The sequence below is a fragment of the Sebastes fasciatus genome, chromosome 16 (genome assembly GCF_043250625.1).
Source record: "Sebastes fasciatus isolate fSebFas1 chromosome 16, fSebFas1.pri, whole genome shotgun sequence".
NCBI classification, from domain to species: Eukaryota; Metazoa; Chordata; class Actinopteri; order Perciformes; family Sebastidae; genus Sebastes; species Sebastes fasciatus.
In genome coordinates this window covers 32115727-32134185 of record NC_133810.1, presented here as the reverse complement: position 1 = coordinate 32134185, position 18459 = coordinate 32115727, and the positions used below count along the sequence as shown (strand labels likewise).

General features: G+C 42.3%; 1 protein-coding gene and 2 long non-coding RNA genes across 3 annotated transcripts in view; 1 reads left to right on the top strand and 2 right to left on the bottom strand.

The window, feature by feature from the left end:
- LOC141752705 (uncharacterized) overlaps positions 1-14913 on the top strand; it is a 69698-nt gene extending 54785 nt beyond the window's left edge. The window contains exon 3 of the long non-coding RNA XR_012590325.1: positions 14802-14913. This is a non-coding gene — a long non-coding RNA (uncharacterized LOC141752705). The remainder of the gene's footprint in view (positions 1-14801) is intronic.
- LOC141752673 (protein NLRC3-like) overlaps positions 1-18459 on the bottom strand; it is a 782294-nt gene that overhangs the window by 285700 nt on the left and 478135 nt on the right. The window contains exon 24 of the mRNA XM_074610793.1: positions 9055-9228. Within this exon, the coding sequence (XP_074466894.1) occupies positions 9055-9228 (174 nt within the window). The remainder of the gene's footprint in view (positions 1-9054; positions 9229-18459) is intronic.
- On the bottom strand, positions 1740-6725 carry LOC141752710 (uncharacterized). The gene is made up of 2 exons (XR_012590329.1): positions 5744-6725; positions 1740-2610 (listed from the first exon to the last, which is right to left on the bottom strand). It is a non-coding gene; the product is annotated as an uncharacterized LOC141752710 (long non-coding RNA).

Sequence of the window (18459 nt, the reverse complement as noted above, 5' to 3'; positions counted from 1 at the left end):
TGGACTACAAAAGGCGCATCTTCTCCCCGTGCGTTATTAAACAGGTGTTTCAGTGACAGACTCTTTCACCTGCGGTGTGTGAAAGAGAGATACTGCTGCTGGAACACTCTATCAACAGATCATAAAGATCATCTGACCTAACGTGGAAGAATATCACTTCATTACCAAGGTTGGAATAGAAATAAACAGGAATATATGATAACTATTGAGTTAATTGTTGGAGTTATGGAGAAGGGGTAGGACCATATACTGTACAGGAACAGGAAGAAGAAAAAACTAACAACAAAAATCCATTTAAATAAAAACGTCTGCCAAATAGTCAGTGGTCATGTCTGTTATGTTTTGTGAACAGTGTTTTCCACTTCTATCTTAATGTTTGATTGAAACTTATAATGAAGTGTAACCAAGCGGTCTTTAATGTGCGGTTATACTTATTGATTATGTGAAATAAGGACACGATGAGACGGAGGCTTGAACTTGCTGGCGTCTTTACTCGTTCCCATCTTCAGACTCCCCTTCTAGTCCCAGTAGCATCACATTATACACATTACACTTCCTCTTTCCCTTCACAATAAAAGCTCAGCACTCCCTTGTATTTGCTAACAGGAAGGAAGTCCAACCTGAGGTGTTTCACAAACAGTCCTCTCCATAATAAAGGTTACATACCTCCCCTCCTCCAAAGAGAAACGTCCCCAGGCACAGGGTAAGTGCGATAAACCCATGTGGACACACTCATATCAACCTGCCAGCATAACAACAAAACCATTTCAACAGTGGACAATTTCCATGTACCCCTTACATAACTGCACAATCTCAACAAGGTATGTCTCACTATGTTCACACACCAGAGAACTGATCCACGTAGCCCTTAGACAAACCATGTTACCTTCTTGTCCCCCATACACATCTGCACATCCCCAACCAGTATGTCTCACTGTATTCGTACACCAGAGGTAGCTGATCCACATAGCACTTAGACATACATACGGTTGCATTCATATTCCCTATACACATTCACGTTTCCCGTACATATAATAGCACCATGTGTTCAAGGGTTGTATCCGTCCAGAGCCCCGCAAGACCAGGGTTGTGTCCATCAAGAACCCAGTGCTGTCGAGGGTCGAGTCCTTCACAGCCCTGCAAGACCAGGGTCGCGTCTAGAGCCCGCAAGTCGAGGGTTGATGTAGTTATGCTCTTTGTCCACAGGAGGGCAGTGTGATTATGATTTTAATTATAATGATTGTGTCTAACTACAGCTGTTTAGGGTTAGGATTAACAGTAGATCTCATCATTTCTTATCTTTATTTTATTGTTTATATTTTATTATTTATATTTAGCTTTATCTGATTTTTATTAATTTATTATTATTATTATTATCATTATTTTATTGATTATATTTTTTGTACTTATTTTATTTAATTTGCACTTTCACACTTTGTGTTGTGCCGAGTCCCTAAAGTCTAGAACTTTACCACTTTTAAATTTAATTAATTTATTATATTTTATTGTTTATTATTATTATTATTATTATTATTATTATTAGTAGTAGTAGTAGTAGTAGTTGTAGTAGTAGTATAATACTACTTGTTATTTTTTATTATTATTGTTTATAATTATTCCCACAAGCTAAAAACGATCATTGTATCAGGATAAATAAAGTAGTTTCTTATCTTATCTTATTTCTTAACTGAGGGTATTTGCTAGAATTGTTTAAATGATTTTATCTTATTTTATATATCTTTTTGTTTCTGGATTATTATTGACTTTTATTCTTTGTTTTTACAGTAGAGCCGTCTGTAACTCTGGTTGAAAGGTCTATAAAGAACATCACTCTGACATCTGCATAATGAGGGCCAGAACTTTTCATACTTTAGGTTGATTTTGATGCTAATACTTCTGTACTTTTACTGGAAAGCAGGACTTGTAGTATTTCTGCACTGTAGTATTAGTACTCTGACTGTGTATTAGAGTATGAAGTGAACAGCAGATGATCAGACTGTGACTTTAAGACTTTCACCTCAGTATCTGAGGGTCAATATTTGACTGTAATAAAACTGATAAAAGACGTGATTGTCGTTTTATTTCAGTCCGAATGCTTCGCTGACAGCATTATGAATCGATTTAGTCTGACTTCACAGTCATTTAACTTAAACTTTCTTCTTCTACTGCAGCCACCTTCTAACAATACATCTGATCATGTTCTTGCCGTAATATAAGTAATATTTAAATTATGTAAATCTCATCTAAATTCCTGGTCTCAAAGAGACATCTCTATCATAGGCCGAATTCTTCTTACAGAAATGGAGTGCATTTCCCGATTCATCTACCCAGCTTACTCCTTATCACTTCCCAAAAATGCAATAAAAGCCATAAACCAAGCTAATTTCAGTTATATCTGGAAAAGGAAAACACACTATATTAAGAAAGGCACTACGGTTAAAGAATACGAGGAAGGTGGACTTAAGGCTATTGATATTGAATACATTAATGAAACTATTAAGATCATTTCTAAAACATGAAAAAAGGTTTTGGTTTCATATGCCCAGTGAAATTTTTACTAAACTAGGAGGCATCGGCTTCCTTCTTAGATGCGACTATGACTTCACAAAACTCCCCGTCAAATGATCCTTGTTTCATCAACAGGTTCTATTTCATCCTTACTGACCGCCAGAGGCAGTGCTTCAACACTGAATATCTTCGTCTCGCGCATGCGCAGGTCGAGTATTAATATCAACAAAGTCACGTGTGACCTCGGATGACCCTGGTAAGGTATAAGTTCTGGTGTCATCCACGAGATCAGTCCTATTTCATCTTCTCGCTTGCGCAGTTTAACTACTGTGGTAACATTAGCTAAAAGCTAAATTACCTATTTGAGCTCGTCGCCGGTAGCCTTGTGACCACCGGTCGGAGTTGCGGAGTTTCGCCCTCCAAAGGCTGCGACGAGCCGCCCATCAAACTGTGCTGTCCGCCGTTCGGTCCTCCGACGGAGGAGACGGCGGACGCACCTATCCTGGTCATCACCAGCGTGATAAGGACATCTTCCAATGTGTACATCACCCGGTGAGATCGATTTACATTGTTTTCTATAACAATAACGTCTGTGCACAGTTAGCAGAGCGTTAGCTCATGCTAAACTAGTGAGATACTAACAAGAGCGTGTCCGCTCAGTGTTTACCGTTTGACAACGTGCTGTCAGTGAGGAAGCGTCCAGCTCTCCTCTCTGCTCTGTGTAGCACTATAACGAACAGCTTACTATAGCTTCTGTGTTTACGGTTAGCAGCGCGCCCTCGCTCAAGTCGGCGCGACACCAGCCACAGCTAAGTATATTGGCAACATTACTATACGCGTCGTTTACTATAAACCTTACTGCCTTATTAATTAGCAGAGTGCTCTCACTCAGGCTAATTTCGGCATTGTTTTCACAACGTTGACAGTTACTGTGCTAGTGAAGACAGTGTGCTCGCTCTCCTCTCACTACACAGACTGTTTCCTGCACGTTCTCTTCAGTCAGCAGAGTGCTCTCGCTCAGACTGACTTCAGCAGCAACTGACGGGACAGAGTTTCTCCGTGGCTGTCACGATGCTCAACTCTCCAGGCTGCTACACCTGTATGGCTCCTCTTCAAACCTCCTGATGGGTTACGCTGTCCCCTCAGGGCAGCTGGCCCCAGCCCAAACTACCCGTTCCAAACGGCAGGCCACAGAGGCTGCGGGTGCGCCATCCAAGAAGCAGGCTAAGTCTGTCAAGCTGTCTTCTAAGGTGGATCTGCTTACGGCTGAGCTAGCCCAGATGAAGTCGCTCCTCCTGGCCCTCCACTCTAGTGCGGGTACGGAGGACGCAGGTACACCAACTCTGCCCATGGCTGAGTCATATTCGGAGGAAGATGCTGTCTCGATGGCGGCTTCAGCCACCCTCTTTAATGAATACAACGTGGAGGAGCCCTCCCATTCCTCCGGGCGCGGCTCCCGTTCCTCGGCCCATAGTTCTTCCGATGGGTATACGGCAGCCAGAATCGGCGCCTGCGAGCGCTTTCTTTAGGCGCGCGCCGGCCTCCACCACCTTTACTGTCCCTCCCTCCAAAGAGTATCTTAGGGAGTTACAGGCATGCTGGAGGGATACTAGGGCTTTCTCCCGTCTCCCGTCTGATGGCCGAACCCTGGCAGCCATGCAGGATGCGGCAAAAAATTGGCCTTGACCACATGCCAGCTATTTGAGCCTGCCATTGCTTCTCTCATAGTCTCCCCTGACGAGGCTCTGAGACCAGAGGCAAGGTGCCCTCGACCCCAATGTCGGGTCACAGACGACCTCCTCTCTAAAGCTTATGATACAGCGGCTCGCATGGGCCGCATGGGCAACTCCCTCTCACACCTCATGCTTGCCCTCTCAGCCTCTCTGCAGGAGGCTGCTCCCGACGTTTCCTCCACCAGCCTCAGTGACGCGTCATTGCAGGCGTTTGCACTGATGTCGAGGGAACTTGGACGGCTGATGTCCATGCTGGTTCAGACTCGTCGCCAGGTTTGGCTGACGCAGTCGCCCTTGTCTGAGACATGTCGGAGGACCCTCCGTACTGTCCCAGTAGAACCAGGGCACCTGTTCGGGACAGCTGCCCTACAGGTACTTGAGCGGACTGTCCAAGCTGACCAGACCAGGCAGTTCTCTGGTCTTCGAAAGGGCATGCCCCCCCCCTGCCAGGCCGAGGGGCTCCATGTCTGCCCCCCGAGGCCGCTCCCGGCCACCGGCTCAGCCTAGTAGCCACCACGGACCTCAGCGCTCCACCGAGAGGCAGGTCCGCTACCGTGACAACCCCGCCCACTTGCCCTCCAGGCAACCTGAGCCGTGGAGCCTAACCGCCGCCCCCCCAGAGCCTTCAGAGGCCGGGGGGCCCGCTACTGAGACCCTAGGGCCGGCTGTCGGTTATTTCTCCCAGCAGCAGCTCAACTGCTGGGCAGCTCACACTTCAGACCCCTGGGTGGTGTCCACCCTAACCCGGGGGTACAAACTTCAATTCTGGCGCCGGCCCCCATCCTCCAGCCGGGTCATAATGAATGCTGAGCACAGCGGACACTCTTCGTGCTGTCACCAGGTGGGAATGGTTCACATCTGTCGACTTCTTCGTTTTGTTTTCCAAAACCGTCAATTTCAGTTCAGGGTGCTTCCATTTGGACTCTCCCTGTCCCCCACGAGTATTCACCAGGTGCGTTGCGGCGGCCCTCTCGCCCCTGCAGTCTGAATGCTTCGCTGACAGCATTATGAATCGATTTAGTCTGACTTCACAGTCATTTAACTTAAACGTTCTTCTTCTACTGCAGCCACCTTCTAACAATACATCTGATTATGTTCTTGTTGTAATATAAGTAATATTTAAATTAGGTAAATCTCATCTAAATTCCTGGTCTCAAAGAGACATCTCTATCATAGGCCGAATTCTTCTTAGAAAAATGGAGTGTATTTCCCGATTCATCTACCCAGCTTACTCCTTATCACTTCCCAAAGATGCAATAAAAGCCATAAACCAAGCTAATTTCAGTTATATCTGGAAAAGGAAAACACACTATATTAAGACAGGCACTATGGTTAAAGAATATGAGGAAGGTGGACTTAAGGCTATTGATATTGAATACATTAATGAAACTATTAAGATCATTTCTAAAACATGAAAAAAGCTTTTGGTTTCATATGCCCAGTGAAATATTTACTAAACTAGGAGGCATCGGCTTCCTTCTTAGATGCAACTATGACTTCACAAAACTCCCCGTCAAATGATCCTTGTTTCATCAACAGGTTTTACTTTATTGGAAAATGATATACAAGCATAATTATAGTCCCCATAAAACCCCAATACGGAATTGCCGGAATGTATTACTTAAAAATAAATCCATATTTTTACAAAATTGGTTAGAAAAAGGAAAATGATCTGTGATGCATTTATTGGACAATACAGGAAACATTCTACCATTTGAGGACTTTTGTTCTAAATTCAGCCTCGTTGACAGAGGTCAGTATAACAATGTTGTCAAAGCAATCCCTCAAGCTGTAATTGTGATGGCATATCATTTATCTCAAGATAATGTAAACCCCAATCTCCCTTCACTTTTGGTGAATGGTCACAACCTCATTAACTTAAAACTACCTAACGTCACCTTTACTAAAGACTTATATCCGTTCTCTTCAAACAGAAATTCAATTCTAAAACTTTTCTCTAAAAAAGATGCTGAGAGTCTAAGATCGAAATTCTTTAAATGTCCTATTGCACCAAAAGTGAAGGAGGTTCACTTTAAGGTTCTCAGTGAAATATATATAATATCCCCCTCTGCTGAGTTCTTAAGAAACCGTTTTGGTTTTGATCACAATAACTGCTGGTTCTGTGATGAACACATTGAAACTACAGAACATTTATTTTATAAATGTATTTTTGCTAATGCTCTCTGGGATGATTTGCATTTTTGGTTGTCCACTAAATTTTTATTTTTTTTCTAATCTAACAAAGGAAAATGTTATATTTGGTACAATTGTGAAAGATCCCGTACATGAATGACCTGGCAATCAATAATCCATAATCATTCTTTTTATACATAAAAATAGATTCCTGAAATCAAGAGCAAATTTCTATGTTTTCCATCAGGAGCTGTGTCTTTACTTTTCATCTCTGAAACATATGAAGAAAAAGATGCTATGAAGCTTTCAATGTTAGTTGAGGACCTGAACCTTACAGATAACCCCTAAAGCACTATTAGCACTATTAGCACTATTAGCACTATTAACACTATTCCCTTATTTTTACTCTTATTCTCTGTATTCCTAGAACTAATCTGCAGAGGCACTTTGGGTTCAGAATATATGAATGAATAAAGACAAAGTGAAACCCAGGTCCAGGTGGAGGAGGTGGTGGAGTGTGGAGCAGAAGGAGTGGAGGAGTCTCAGTGTGTCTGCAGAGACTGTGCAGAAGGACAGATACACTGATGATACTCTGTCAGGTCCAGAGGAACACACAGGGATGATGGTGGTTACAGATCACTACCAACTCTTCCATCTGATGAGAGAAGAAGAAGACACCAGAAGTCATCAATCAGTGTTTACAGAGACTCCCTTCATCAGCTGTCAGTCAGCATCCAGTATAAAGAGCAGAGGGACTTCAGTCTGTGCAGCGTAGCCAGCTTCCTTTCAGCTCTCATGTTAACATATTGGAGTGAACACACTGAGCTCAGAGCTCACAGACCAGAGGCCTGTACTACAAAGCCAGTCCAACACACCCAGGGTATCTTCTCCTTATCTGGTTTAACTAACCCCTCAACCAAGATCCCGCTAAGCGGTCCTACGACAGTTCTGATCAACTCGGTAAGTCAACCCAGGGTTTCTCAGTCTGGCTGTGAGCGCGTTCACATAGAAGGGGCGGGGTTTGTAGCACATGACCAATCAGAGACATGGACCAGTCTACGGTCAGCAGAGCGGCACACTTTACAAACGCATACTAGACAAGTTAAACACATAATCCAGACTAGAATTAACACAGTTTAAACTGCCAAATGCAGGAAGGACGCATACGAGATGAGGACTAAATCCACAGTCTTGTGTGTAAAATGACCTGTAACGTTGATCTTAAACTAATCGGAGGCTTCAGCAGTCTGAGTTAGATGTATTAGGGCTGGGTGACTTGGACAAAATCAAATATCACAATATTATTTTGTGTAAATTACCAATAATAGAACAGCTAGAACAGTCTGGTAAGTTCAGAAAATGACATCACTTTACTGTAATTTAGCCTTTAAAACCAGGAAGAGACAACACTTATGCCATATCACGATATTACTAGGACTGTCAATCCATTATAATATTTAATCACGATTAATCACAAATTAATCACACATTTTTTATCTGTTCTAAATGAACCTTAAAGGGAGATCTGTCAAGTATTTAATCCTCTTATCAGCATGGGAGTGGACAAATATGCTGCTTTATGTAAATGTATGTATATATTTATTATTGTAAATCAATGAACAACACAAATCAATGACAGATATTGATCCAGAAACCCTCACAGGTACTGCATTTAGCATAAAACAATATGCAGTTTGGAGCGTTATTTAACCTATTAATGACCAGCTAGTATGACATGGTTGGTACCGATGGATTCATCAGGTTCTCTAGTTTACTATGATACCAGCAGCAGTAGTAGTAGTAGTAGTAGTAGTAGCAGTAGTAGTAGTAGTAGTAGTAGTAGTAGTAGCATGACATGGTTGGTACTGATGGATTCATCAGGTTCTGTAGTTTCAGATGATACCAGAATCTTCACTCTAGCTTTAAAACTGAGCTGCTACAACTTAAAAATCACAAGTTGCGTTAATGCATTAAAGTATTTAGTGGCGTTAAAACGAACTTGCGTTAACGGGTTATTATTGCGTTAACTCTGACAGCCCGACTAAATATGGAGTCTTTTTGGACGAGGAGATCAAACAGAGCGTTTCAGACAGAGGGTGTAAAGAGGTGCTGCAGCACAGCCGGTAGAAGAAAAGTAAAGTGATTTTTGAACATTAAAGCATGTTAACATGTTCTAGTAGAAACCTAAAATACAAGTATGAAGCTGAACATCAGCCTGATAGGTCCTCTTTAAAGGTCCCACATGTTCATACACAGACTGAACAGTAAAACGTCAGCTGTGATTACTGGACTTCAGCAGAGGTTCTGGTCTGTATAAAGACCACATGGTTACTAAATGTAACCATGGTTCTATGATGGTTCTATCTATCAATGAGAGAACACACACTTTCTGATCAGAGTTGATGGTACGACAGTTTGATGGATGAGGACCACTGTCTCTATACATGATGTGATGCTGTCAGCTCTAATCCAGCTTTATTTCCTGGAGACATGAACACAACAACAACATCTTCTTCACATCAACTCTAACACATGATCACAACAAGCTTCTGGCTGATCTGATTGGCTGACTGTTCTCTCTCTCTGTGTGTCACCGTTCTCCTCTCACAGCTTAACGGAGGAAACACATCACAACAATACTGCTGAAACCAGCATGGACCGACTCCGCCCCTCTACTTACTCCAGAGTCTCCAGTCTACAGTGTGGACTCTCCACCAGATCAGACAGCAGCTTCACATCTGAATCCTGCAGGTCGTTGTCTCTCAGATCCAGCTCTCTCAGATGGGAGGGGTTGGACTTCAGAGCTGAGGCCAGAGAAGCACAGCTGATCTCTGACAAACTGCAGTCCCACAATCTGAATAAAGAATAAATGATGTAAGTTTAGAAGACAACGTTCCTGCTTGAAATCATTCAATGTTTAATAATGTGTTCAGAGCTGAAGAAGGTTTAGAACGTAGAAGTTTAGGAAATGTAAACTCCAAACACCTGAAGCCAACAAAGTTTATAAAGATGTCAAAGATGTCAGGATGGATTTTGGGGAAATGTGAACAAAAGATATTTAAGATAAGACATCTATAATATATATATTTTAGGAATAGTAGAGTCATAAAATCAAACCATCTTCAGTTTAAACTCTTCAGTCAGTAAAAGCATCATATAGGTTCATAAAATGTATAGAAAAAAATGATACTGAATATATTTGTTATTGTCTGATAGCTGAAATAGAGATTATTTATTTATTCTTCATATTTATATATTTTTATTATCATTTCTTGGAAAAAAGAAACATGATGGAAGTCAGGTGTTGTGATATATGAAGGTTTTAAATGTGCAGCTTAACATAGCTCTGCCACAGTCAATGGACTAAACCAATGAAGAAGAAAATGGACTTTATTATTAAGATACTCAGTGTGGATCAGTATAATATCAGCCTTATGTCTGCAGTTTAGTGTCACCACAACTTTCACATCATATTAATCTCAGTACACAAGTAAAAAATGGTGTCTGACCTCAGAGTCTCCAGTCTACAGTGTGGACTCTCCAGAAAACCACACAGGAGCTTCACTCCTGAATCCTTCAGGTAGTTTCCTCTCAGCTCCAGCTCTCTCAGATGGGAGGGGTTGGACTTCAGAGCTGAGGCCAGAGAAGCACAGCTGATCTCTGACAAACTGCAGTATCTCAATCTGAATAAAGAATAAATGATGAAGATAAAAATCACTTTATAATCCAATCAGATGTGTTCAGGTTTTAAATGTGTAGCTCAACATTACTATGTCCTAATCAATGATCTTTTCCCTAAAATGAGTAGAGTGACTTTGTCATTGTGTTATTGTGGATCATCATAATGTCAGCCTTCTACAGACATCATCCAGATGTCACCACAACATTCATACAGCTGTTCATGTCAACACACATCAATAACAAGCTGCTGATCTCTGTCAAGTCTGGAATTAAAGGATCAATATTAAATCAGACTTGTTGGACTTCATTACTGTCAAACACAACATACTGACTGGATACATACTAAGGCTGGGCAACATATCCATATTATATCGATATCGTGATATGAGACGAGATATTGTCTTAGATTTAGGATATCCTAATATCTAGGGTTGTCAAAGTTAATCGTTTTAACGCTACCATTTTCTTTAACGCATTAACGCAATCGATCTTCCGGAAGTTATAGCGGCTCAGTTTTAAAGCCAGAGTGAAGATACTGGTATCATAGTAAACTACAGAACCTGATGAATCCATCAGTACCAACCATGTCAGACTAGCTGGTCATGAAGAGGTTAAATAACGCTCCAAACTGTCATGTCCATGTTCAAAGGGGTCCCTTGACCTCTGACCTCCAGATCAGTGAATGTAAATGGGTTCTATGGGTACCCACGAGTCTCCCCTTTACAGACATGCCCACTTTATGATCATCACATGCAGTTTAGGGCAAGTCATAGTCAAGTCAGCACACTGACACACTGACAGCTGTTGTTGCCTGTTGGGCTGCAGTTTGCCATGTTATGATTGTAGCATATTGTTTTATGCTAAATGCAGTACCTGTGAGGGTTTCTGATCAATATCTGTCATTGTTTTGTGTTGTTCATTGATTTACAATAATAAATATATACATACATTTACATAAAGCAGCATATTTGCCCACTCCCATGTTGATAAGAGGATTAAATAATTGACAGATCTCCCTTTAAGGTTCATTTTGGACAGATAAAAAATTTGCAATTAAATATTATAATGGATTGACAGTCCTAGTAATATCGTGATATGGCATAAGTGTTGTCTCTTCCTGGTTTTAAAGGATAAATTACAGTAAAGTGATGTCATTTTCTGAACTTACCAGACTGTTCTAGCTGTTCTATTATTGGTCATTTACACAAAAAAATATTGTGATATTTGATTTTGTCCAGGTCACCCAGCCCTAATACATCTAACTCAGACTGCTGAAGCCTCCGATTAGTTTAAGATCAACGTTACAGGTCATTTTACACACAACAAGACTGTGGATTTAGTCCTCATCTCGTAACACTCAGGTTAAACGGGGATTGCTTCACAGACGGAAGGAATGACGACAGACATCAATAACTCTTTGAATGTACATATGAACATGTGAGTATTGTATTCAGATAGATTGAAAAAAAATATGAACCTGCAAAGATGTTTCTGATGCAGAATATCTATTTGGTTTTTGCTTCAAATAATTAGACAATGCTGACATGAAAACAGAGCACAGTTAGATCTGCTGTCAAAAAGAACGTGGGAATAACTTAGAACCATAGAAACCTCTGATTAGATGGTGTCGTTCATAATCATCACTTATTTGTCTTTAAGTTGGTGCAATACGTGTTTGTTGAAGAGTGCTGCACCTTTAGACATGTTCAAATAGAGAGCTACAGGAATGAGTCCTAAAACCCAGAGATGAGTCAGCATTTTAGCACTTCATGTTTCCTCGTCTGGAAGTCAATGGGTTTTTAGTTAGATGCCTGAAATAAGGTCTGTGGTTAAAGGTCCAGTGTTTAGAATCTGGTGGTATCTAGTGGTGAGGTGAGAAGATTACAACCAACTGAAGCCTCTCCTGTGTGCCAAGCGTGTTGGAGAGCTACGGTACGGAGACCGACGTGAAAACGTGAATGTCCCTCTCTAGAGCCATCTGGAGCAGAGCCAGTGTGCAGAGAGTGTGTGTACAAACTACATAAGCTACAGTCAGTGAACTGACCTCAGAGTCTCCAGTATACAGTTTGGACTCTCCAGTGCAGCAGAAAGCAGCTTCACTCCTGAATCCTTCAGGTTGTAGTTGACACTCATGTTCAGCTCTCTCAGATGGGAGGGGTTGGACTTCAGAGCTGAGGCCACAACTTCATAGTGAGTATCTGAGAGTCCACAGCCAGAAAGTCTGTGATGACACAAAGATTACAAAATATGATATTACGAAAGAGGACAGTTTATATTAACTTCATGCATTTGATGACTAAACAGTTTGATATAAACTTCTTTGATTAACATTTGCTCCTCACATCAGTGGTTCAGCTAATCTTATCTCACTGTTTGACATGAAACAATAATTCTCATCACTCTCTCTCAAACCTGCAGACTTTTAAACTTTGTTTTTCTTTAATCTTGCAGATGAAGAGAGAGAACATGTAGTTACATTGAGGCTTCCCTAATGTCCAGTCTGTCAGTGAGATCTGATCCCAGGTGTAGGAGCCAATTTCTCATTTGTTTGCCAGTGTACTTTGCCTCCCTCTACAGGCTTGGAGTGTGCTAATGGGGGATAAAAGCCTGGCCAAGAGAAGGCCAGGTGCCGCTGATTGGAGACACAGCTTTAAACATCTGGGTTTTGTAGCTGCTGCTTTGATTTCATGTTTTTTGATACATTTAAAGAATCTGGAATAAACCCATTTTGAGTGCAACTTTAACTTCATTTTTTGGACATTCCTCATTTCCTGTTTTCTTTGCTGCTCAAAGCCAGTCAGTGTTAAACTACAGTACTCTCAATCAGCCACCACCATGGAAGAGGTCAAAAGGTCACTACACCAGGTCTATCTCCACAAAGTTAGCATGAGGCCTTCTTGATTAGAAAAGCATTTTTAAAACTCAGTGAATAAGTAATAATAATACAGTTGATAAAGATGACCTCTCTTTGCTAGCTACCTGCTGCTGTCAGGTTCACGTCCATAAATAGGAAAATTCACTGACTGCTGCCAAACGGTAGAGAAATGAAACAAATTGCATAATAATATTAGACCTGTACATAATTAAACATTCATATAATTAGATATTTTGATGACTGCATGGCGTTTTGTCATTAACACTCTTATCTGAGTATCAAACGTATTCAGCTCACAAACACAATTAATGAACCAATAAGGTTTCATTATTTTCAGCATAATGTCATCAGAAAGATGTTATCAGTGTTTCAGCATTAAAAACATAACATTGATCTTTGGTGTGTTTAAGATCTCTTAAAAAGTCTGAATTCTATCATTCTGCTGTTATATATTCATCAGACTGCTGTTATTGGTGGAAGCTGTGTATTTCCTGTTACTACTCTTCTCTACAGCAACAAGAGAGAGAAACACCTGAGTTTCCTTCTGTGAGTAACAGAATAAAAGGAAAGACTTAAAAACACGATGATGGAACACAACTTGACTTCATGAGCAATAAAATGCACCATTGCTCGATTCAACACACTCAGGGGTTTCACAACGACAGTCTTTGTCTCGTATGACCAGTAGTTTACGGTGGCTAATGCTGGAGTTGGGTTGATTTTCGGTTTTGCCGGTTTGGTCCAGTCCGGTGTACGAGCTTAAACCGGTTTGATTTAATGCTAACCGGCAGAACCGACATTTGTCATTATGACACGTTCTGGCAAATTAAAAAGTAGCAGACATCAACAACCTGTGCCGACAGAGACACAGTGCTAAATCCAGCCTGTATTTGCAATATGACAACGTGATTAACGTAATATTATGATGTTATGTTGGTGTATAAACAAGAAGAGGTTTGTTTACTAGGAAGTTCATGTGTTTTTTGGGGTGACGAGACGAGACATGGCAGAGCTGGTCTCAAAGAAAACTAAAACTGTGGCAACATGGCAAACGTTTGGATTTGAAGCCAACAAAAGAGATGAACCCAAAAACACACGAGGTAAGGTGTAATGTGGTGCAAGGCCTATTGAAAGCAGACCCCAGCACCAGGGCTCTGATCCCAGGACCGCCCCGACTTCCCGCCGGATCAGCAAACGTTCTGTTGCTGCCGTTACACCGGTTAGACCCAGCGCTCCACCAGACAGCTGATCTTTTGTTCTTTTCATTTGTTTTACCAGGTTCACATGTCGTCTCCATCACCCAAAAACATAAATCAGAAAAAAATGTAAAATGTAACAATTATTCTAAATAAATAGAATAAGTGTTCATTAACTTGACAGCTAGAAACACAAAGTACTGAAACATTTGAACTCAACATTTGAAACAGCTCAAGAACATCTGTGACAAAATACAACTGACATATTTATGTAATAAACATGTGGAACACTTATAAGAATATAATATTTTATGAATAATTTATAGTGTGTATATTTGAAGAACAAAACTACTAATCTACACTGATCAATAAAGTTAATCAAATCTGGACTTACTTAGCTTTTCTGCAGTTCCTCACAGCTGGAATCAGTCTCCGTCGTCCCTCCTCTGTTGTGTTGTACTTCTTGAGGTCCAACTCATCCAGAACCTCCTCTGACATCTGCAGCATGTAGGCCAGAGCTGAGCAGTGGATCACAGAGAGTTCCTTCTCTGATCTGTTCTCTGACTTCAGGAACTCTTGGATCTCCTGATGTACCGAGTCGTTCATCTCCGTCAGACAGTGGAAGATGTTGATGTTTCTGTCAGGAGAGCTTTTATCACTGTTCATCTCCTTCAGGTTGTTGATGGCTGTCTGGATGATTTCTGGACTGTTGTCTGTCCGACCCAGCAGACCTCCTAAGAGCTTCTGGTTGGACTCCAGAGAGAGGCCATGAAGGAAGCGAACAAACAGGTCCAGGTGGCCATTTTTACTTTCAAGGGATTTCTTCATGGCTCTCTTCAGGAAGTCATCCAGGGTTGAATGATCAGCTCCTCTTCCCAGGAAGTCCTCCAGTACCTCTGTGTTCCTGTTTGTGTAACAGTGGATCATGTAGACTGCAGCCAGAAACTCCTGAATGCTCAGGTGAACAAAGCAGTAGACTGTTTTCTGGAAGATCACACTCTCTCTTTTGAAGATCTCTGTACAAACTCCTGAGTATACCGAGGCCTCTGTGACATCCAGACCACACCGCTCCAGGTCTTCTTGGTAGAACATGATGTTTCCTTTCTCCAGCTGTTCAAACGCCAGCCTCCCCAGCTTCAGAAGAACTTCCCTGTCAGCCTCCGTCAGCTCCTGTGGACTCGTCTCATGTCCCTCACCATACTTCTGCTTCTTCCTCTTTGTCTGAACCAACAGGAAGTGTGAGAACAGGTCAGTCAGGGTCTTGGGCAGCTCTCCTCTCTGGTCTGTAGTCAACATGTGGTCCAGAACTGTAGCAGTGATCCAGCAGAAGACTGGGATTAGACACATGATGTGGAGGCTCCTGGATGTCTTGATGTGTGAGATGATTGTGCTGGACAGCTCTTCATCACTGACTCTCCTCCTGAAGTACTCCTCCTTCTGGGCGTCAGTGAAGCCTCGTACTTCTGTTACCCTGTCAACACATGCAGGAGGGATCTGATTGGCCGCTGCAGGTCGGGAAGTTATCCAGACGAGAGCTGAGGGAAGCAGATTCCCCTGGATGAGGTTTGTCAACAGCACGTTGACTGATGACTTCTGGGTGACATCAGACACAACCTCGTTGTTCTTGAAGTCCAGTGAAAGTCTGCTTTCATCCAGGCCGTCAAAGATGAACAGAACTTTACAGACAGCGAGCTTCTCTGCTGTGACCTTCTGTAATGTTGGATGGAAAACATGGAGCAGCATGAGAAGACTGTACTGTTCATCTCTGATCAAGTTCAGCTCCCTGAAGGAAAGCAGAACCACCAGACTGACATCTTGGTTCTCAAAGCCCTCTGCCCAGTCCAGAGTGAACTTCTGCACTGAGAAGGTTTTCCCAACGCCAGCGACGCCGTTCGTCAGAACGACTCTGATGTGTCCCTGTTGGTCAGGTAAGGCTTTAAAGATGTCCTGGCACTTCCACTGCAGGGTTCCACTTCCTGTTTCATCCGTTCCTTCAGTCACACGTTCACATCTCCTCCTCAGACTGATCTTATGTTCATCTACAACCTCCTGCAGACCTCTATCTGCTGAAAGAGAAGGGAAACAGTTTTAGACAAAATAAAGAACATCTGCTTATTATTTCCATTGCCAATATTGAAGTGATCAATATAAAGTAAATAAAAAAGAAGTAAAGGTTAAACAGTCCAGTTTTAGTGGAAGCATCAGTCGGTGTACATGTTTGATTGACAGCAGAGGAGGCGGAGCCTCAGCTGTCCGTCTGCAGCTCTTCATCTAAACAGCTCACTGTGGCTGTTCCTTCCTCCCTGTAATATTTAAAACTCATCCACTCATCAAATAATGCAGAATATGTTCATATCTCGTTGTGTGGACCTGTTTTTATTAACAAAAGCCGGGTTTCCACCAAAAGTTCCTGGGACTTTTTAGTCCTACTACTTTTAAGGACCTGAAAGGTTCCTTCAGTCCACTGTTGTCTGTGTTTCCACTACGGTCTAAAGACCTGTGAAGATTCAGCAAATTAGTCCTCTGATGTATGAAAAAGCAACATGACATGTGACGAGGGCTGTTGGTGGTCTCAGCGGTAAACACACTCTGCAGTCTGCCGTTCAGTGTGTCGCCCGTTTCATCTAAAAAACACGCTGGAAAAAATAAACGTTAGGTTTTATCTCACTGTGACGACATTTACTGCTGCACGTTGGATGTAATGAATGCAGAGGAGGAAAGTGAAACTAAAAGCGTCCGTCTCCACAGTAAATCATGTTGAGTATTTGAGGGTTATTTATTTCTGCTTTAGAACGTTAACGCCGTGAAACAATCAGAAAATAACATTTCTTTCTCTCATTCACAACAGCGTCACGCTACGTCTCTCTGTCTCTCTTCTACTGATCGTCCTCTCGCTCGTGCTGTCTCTCTTGTTGTCTCTGTCTTCAAGGCTGGACCGCAGAGGGCCAGCAGCCCTACAACCGCAGAAGTCTGTCACTGGATGAGGGATGAAGTTACACGATTGGTCGGCCGAGTGTCGGAGTTTCCTCATTGGCCGTTGCTCTTTCAAAATGAAAAGGCGGGAACAGTCCTTTAATCACATGAGCCCGTCCGGCGCGACGCATCGGCTCACAAACTGTCAAGCTGTCAAACTAGGAGATCTAGTTCTGAAATAAAACCAGAGTCAGCAGAGGCATCGCCTAGATCTGGCTTTAAATGTTTTCAGAAGTAGATTTTGGTGGATTGTTTAGACGGAATAACAGAAAGTTTATGAGCAGGCCGCCATGTTGTTTCCTGTTTGAAACGGCGAGCAGAAAACCAGGAACCAATCAGGTGCATTCCACGTCACCGCTTGACCCATTGACATAAATACATAGACGCCACATTGAGCTCTGGACCGTACGTCAACGTTGGCGTATGTATATATGTCTATGGCTTGAACGGCCAGTTGAGTGGAGCAGCGCGTCCCCTAGTGTCCTCGCAGGACCTGGTGAGACTTTTATGACTCTTTATGTATTAAAAGAACAAGTAGTGTTTTCAGACATGGAGACGTCAGCAGACAGATGTAGAGTCTTACTTTGTACAGTGCTGGTCTGACCGGCTGGCTGCAGTCCAGCTCTGGTTCTGGATCTTTGTCCACACTGGGGACAGGAGGAGTCTCCTGATGAAGCAGACTGGTCCCAGTATGAGGTGATGCACTGTCTGCAGAACCAGTGTCCACAGCTGGTAGAGACTGGATCCTTCAGGACGTCCTGACACGAAGCACAGCAGGACAGCTGCTCTTCCACAGAGACATCACTCCTCTTCCTGTGAAGACATGTCTTTATAACTAAAATGCTTTGTTGATTGTCCGACACTGTCTCAAAGCTCAGATGGTCTCAGGGAACAGTTAAAGTGTTGCTCCTTTTCTGTTTGAACTCAGCATTCAGTCTGTGATGACAGTGTTCCTTTATTTCAACTCTCCTGCTTTCAACAACACTAATGAGCTGAATTTACCATCTGGCTGTCTTATTAACCTCTTAACAATCCGACGGACGCTATTCTGTCTTTCAGAGGTTGTAGCAGCTCATTTTTAAAGCTAGAGTGAAGATACTGGTAACATGTGAAACTAGAGAACCTGATGAACCCATCGGTACTGACCAGGTCAGACTAGCTGGACATGAAAGAGGTTAAATAACGCTCCAAACTAACACTAAATGTTGGCGAGGAAAAACTGTCATGTCCATGTTCAAAGGGGTCCCTTGACCTCTGACCTCCAGATCAGTGAATGTAAATGGGTTCTATGGGTACCCACGAGTCTCCCCTTTACAGACATGCCCACTTTATGATCATCACATGCAGTTTGGGGCAAGTC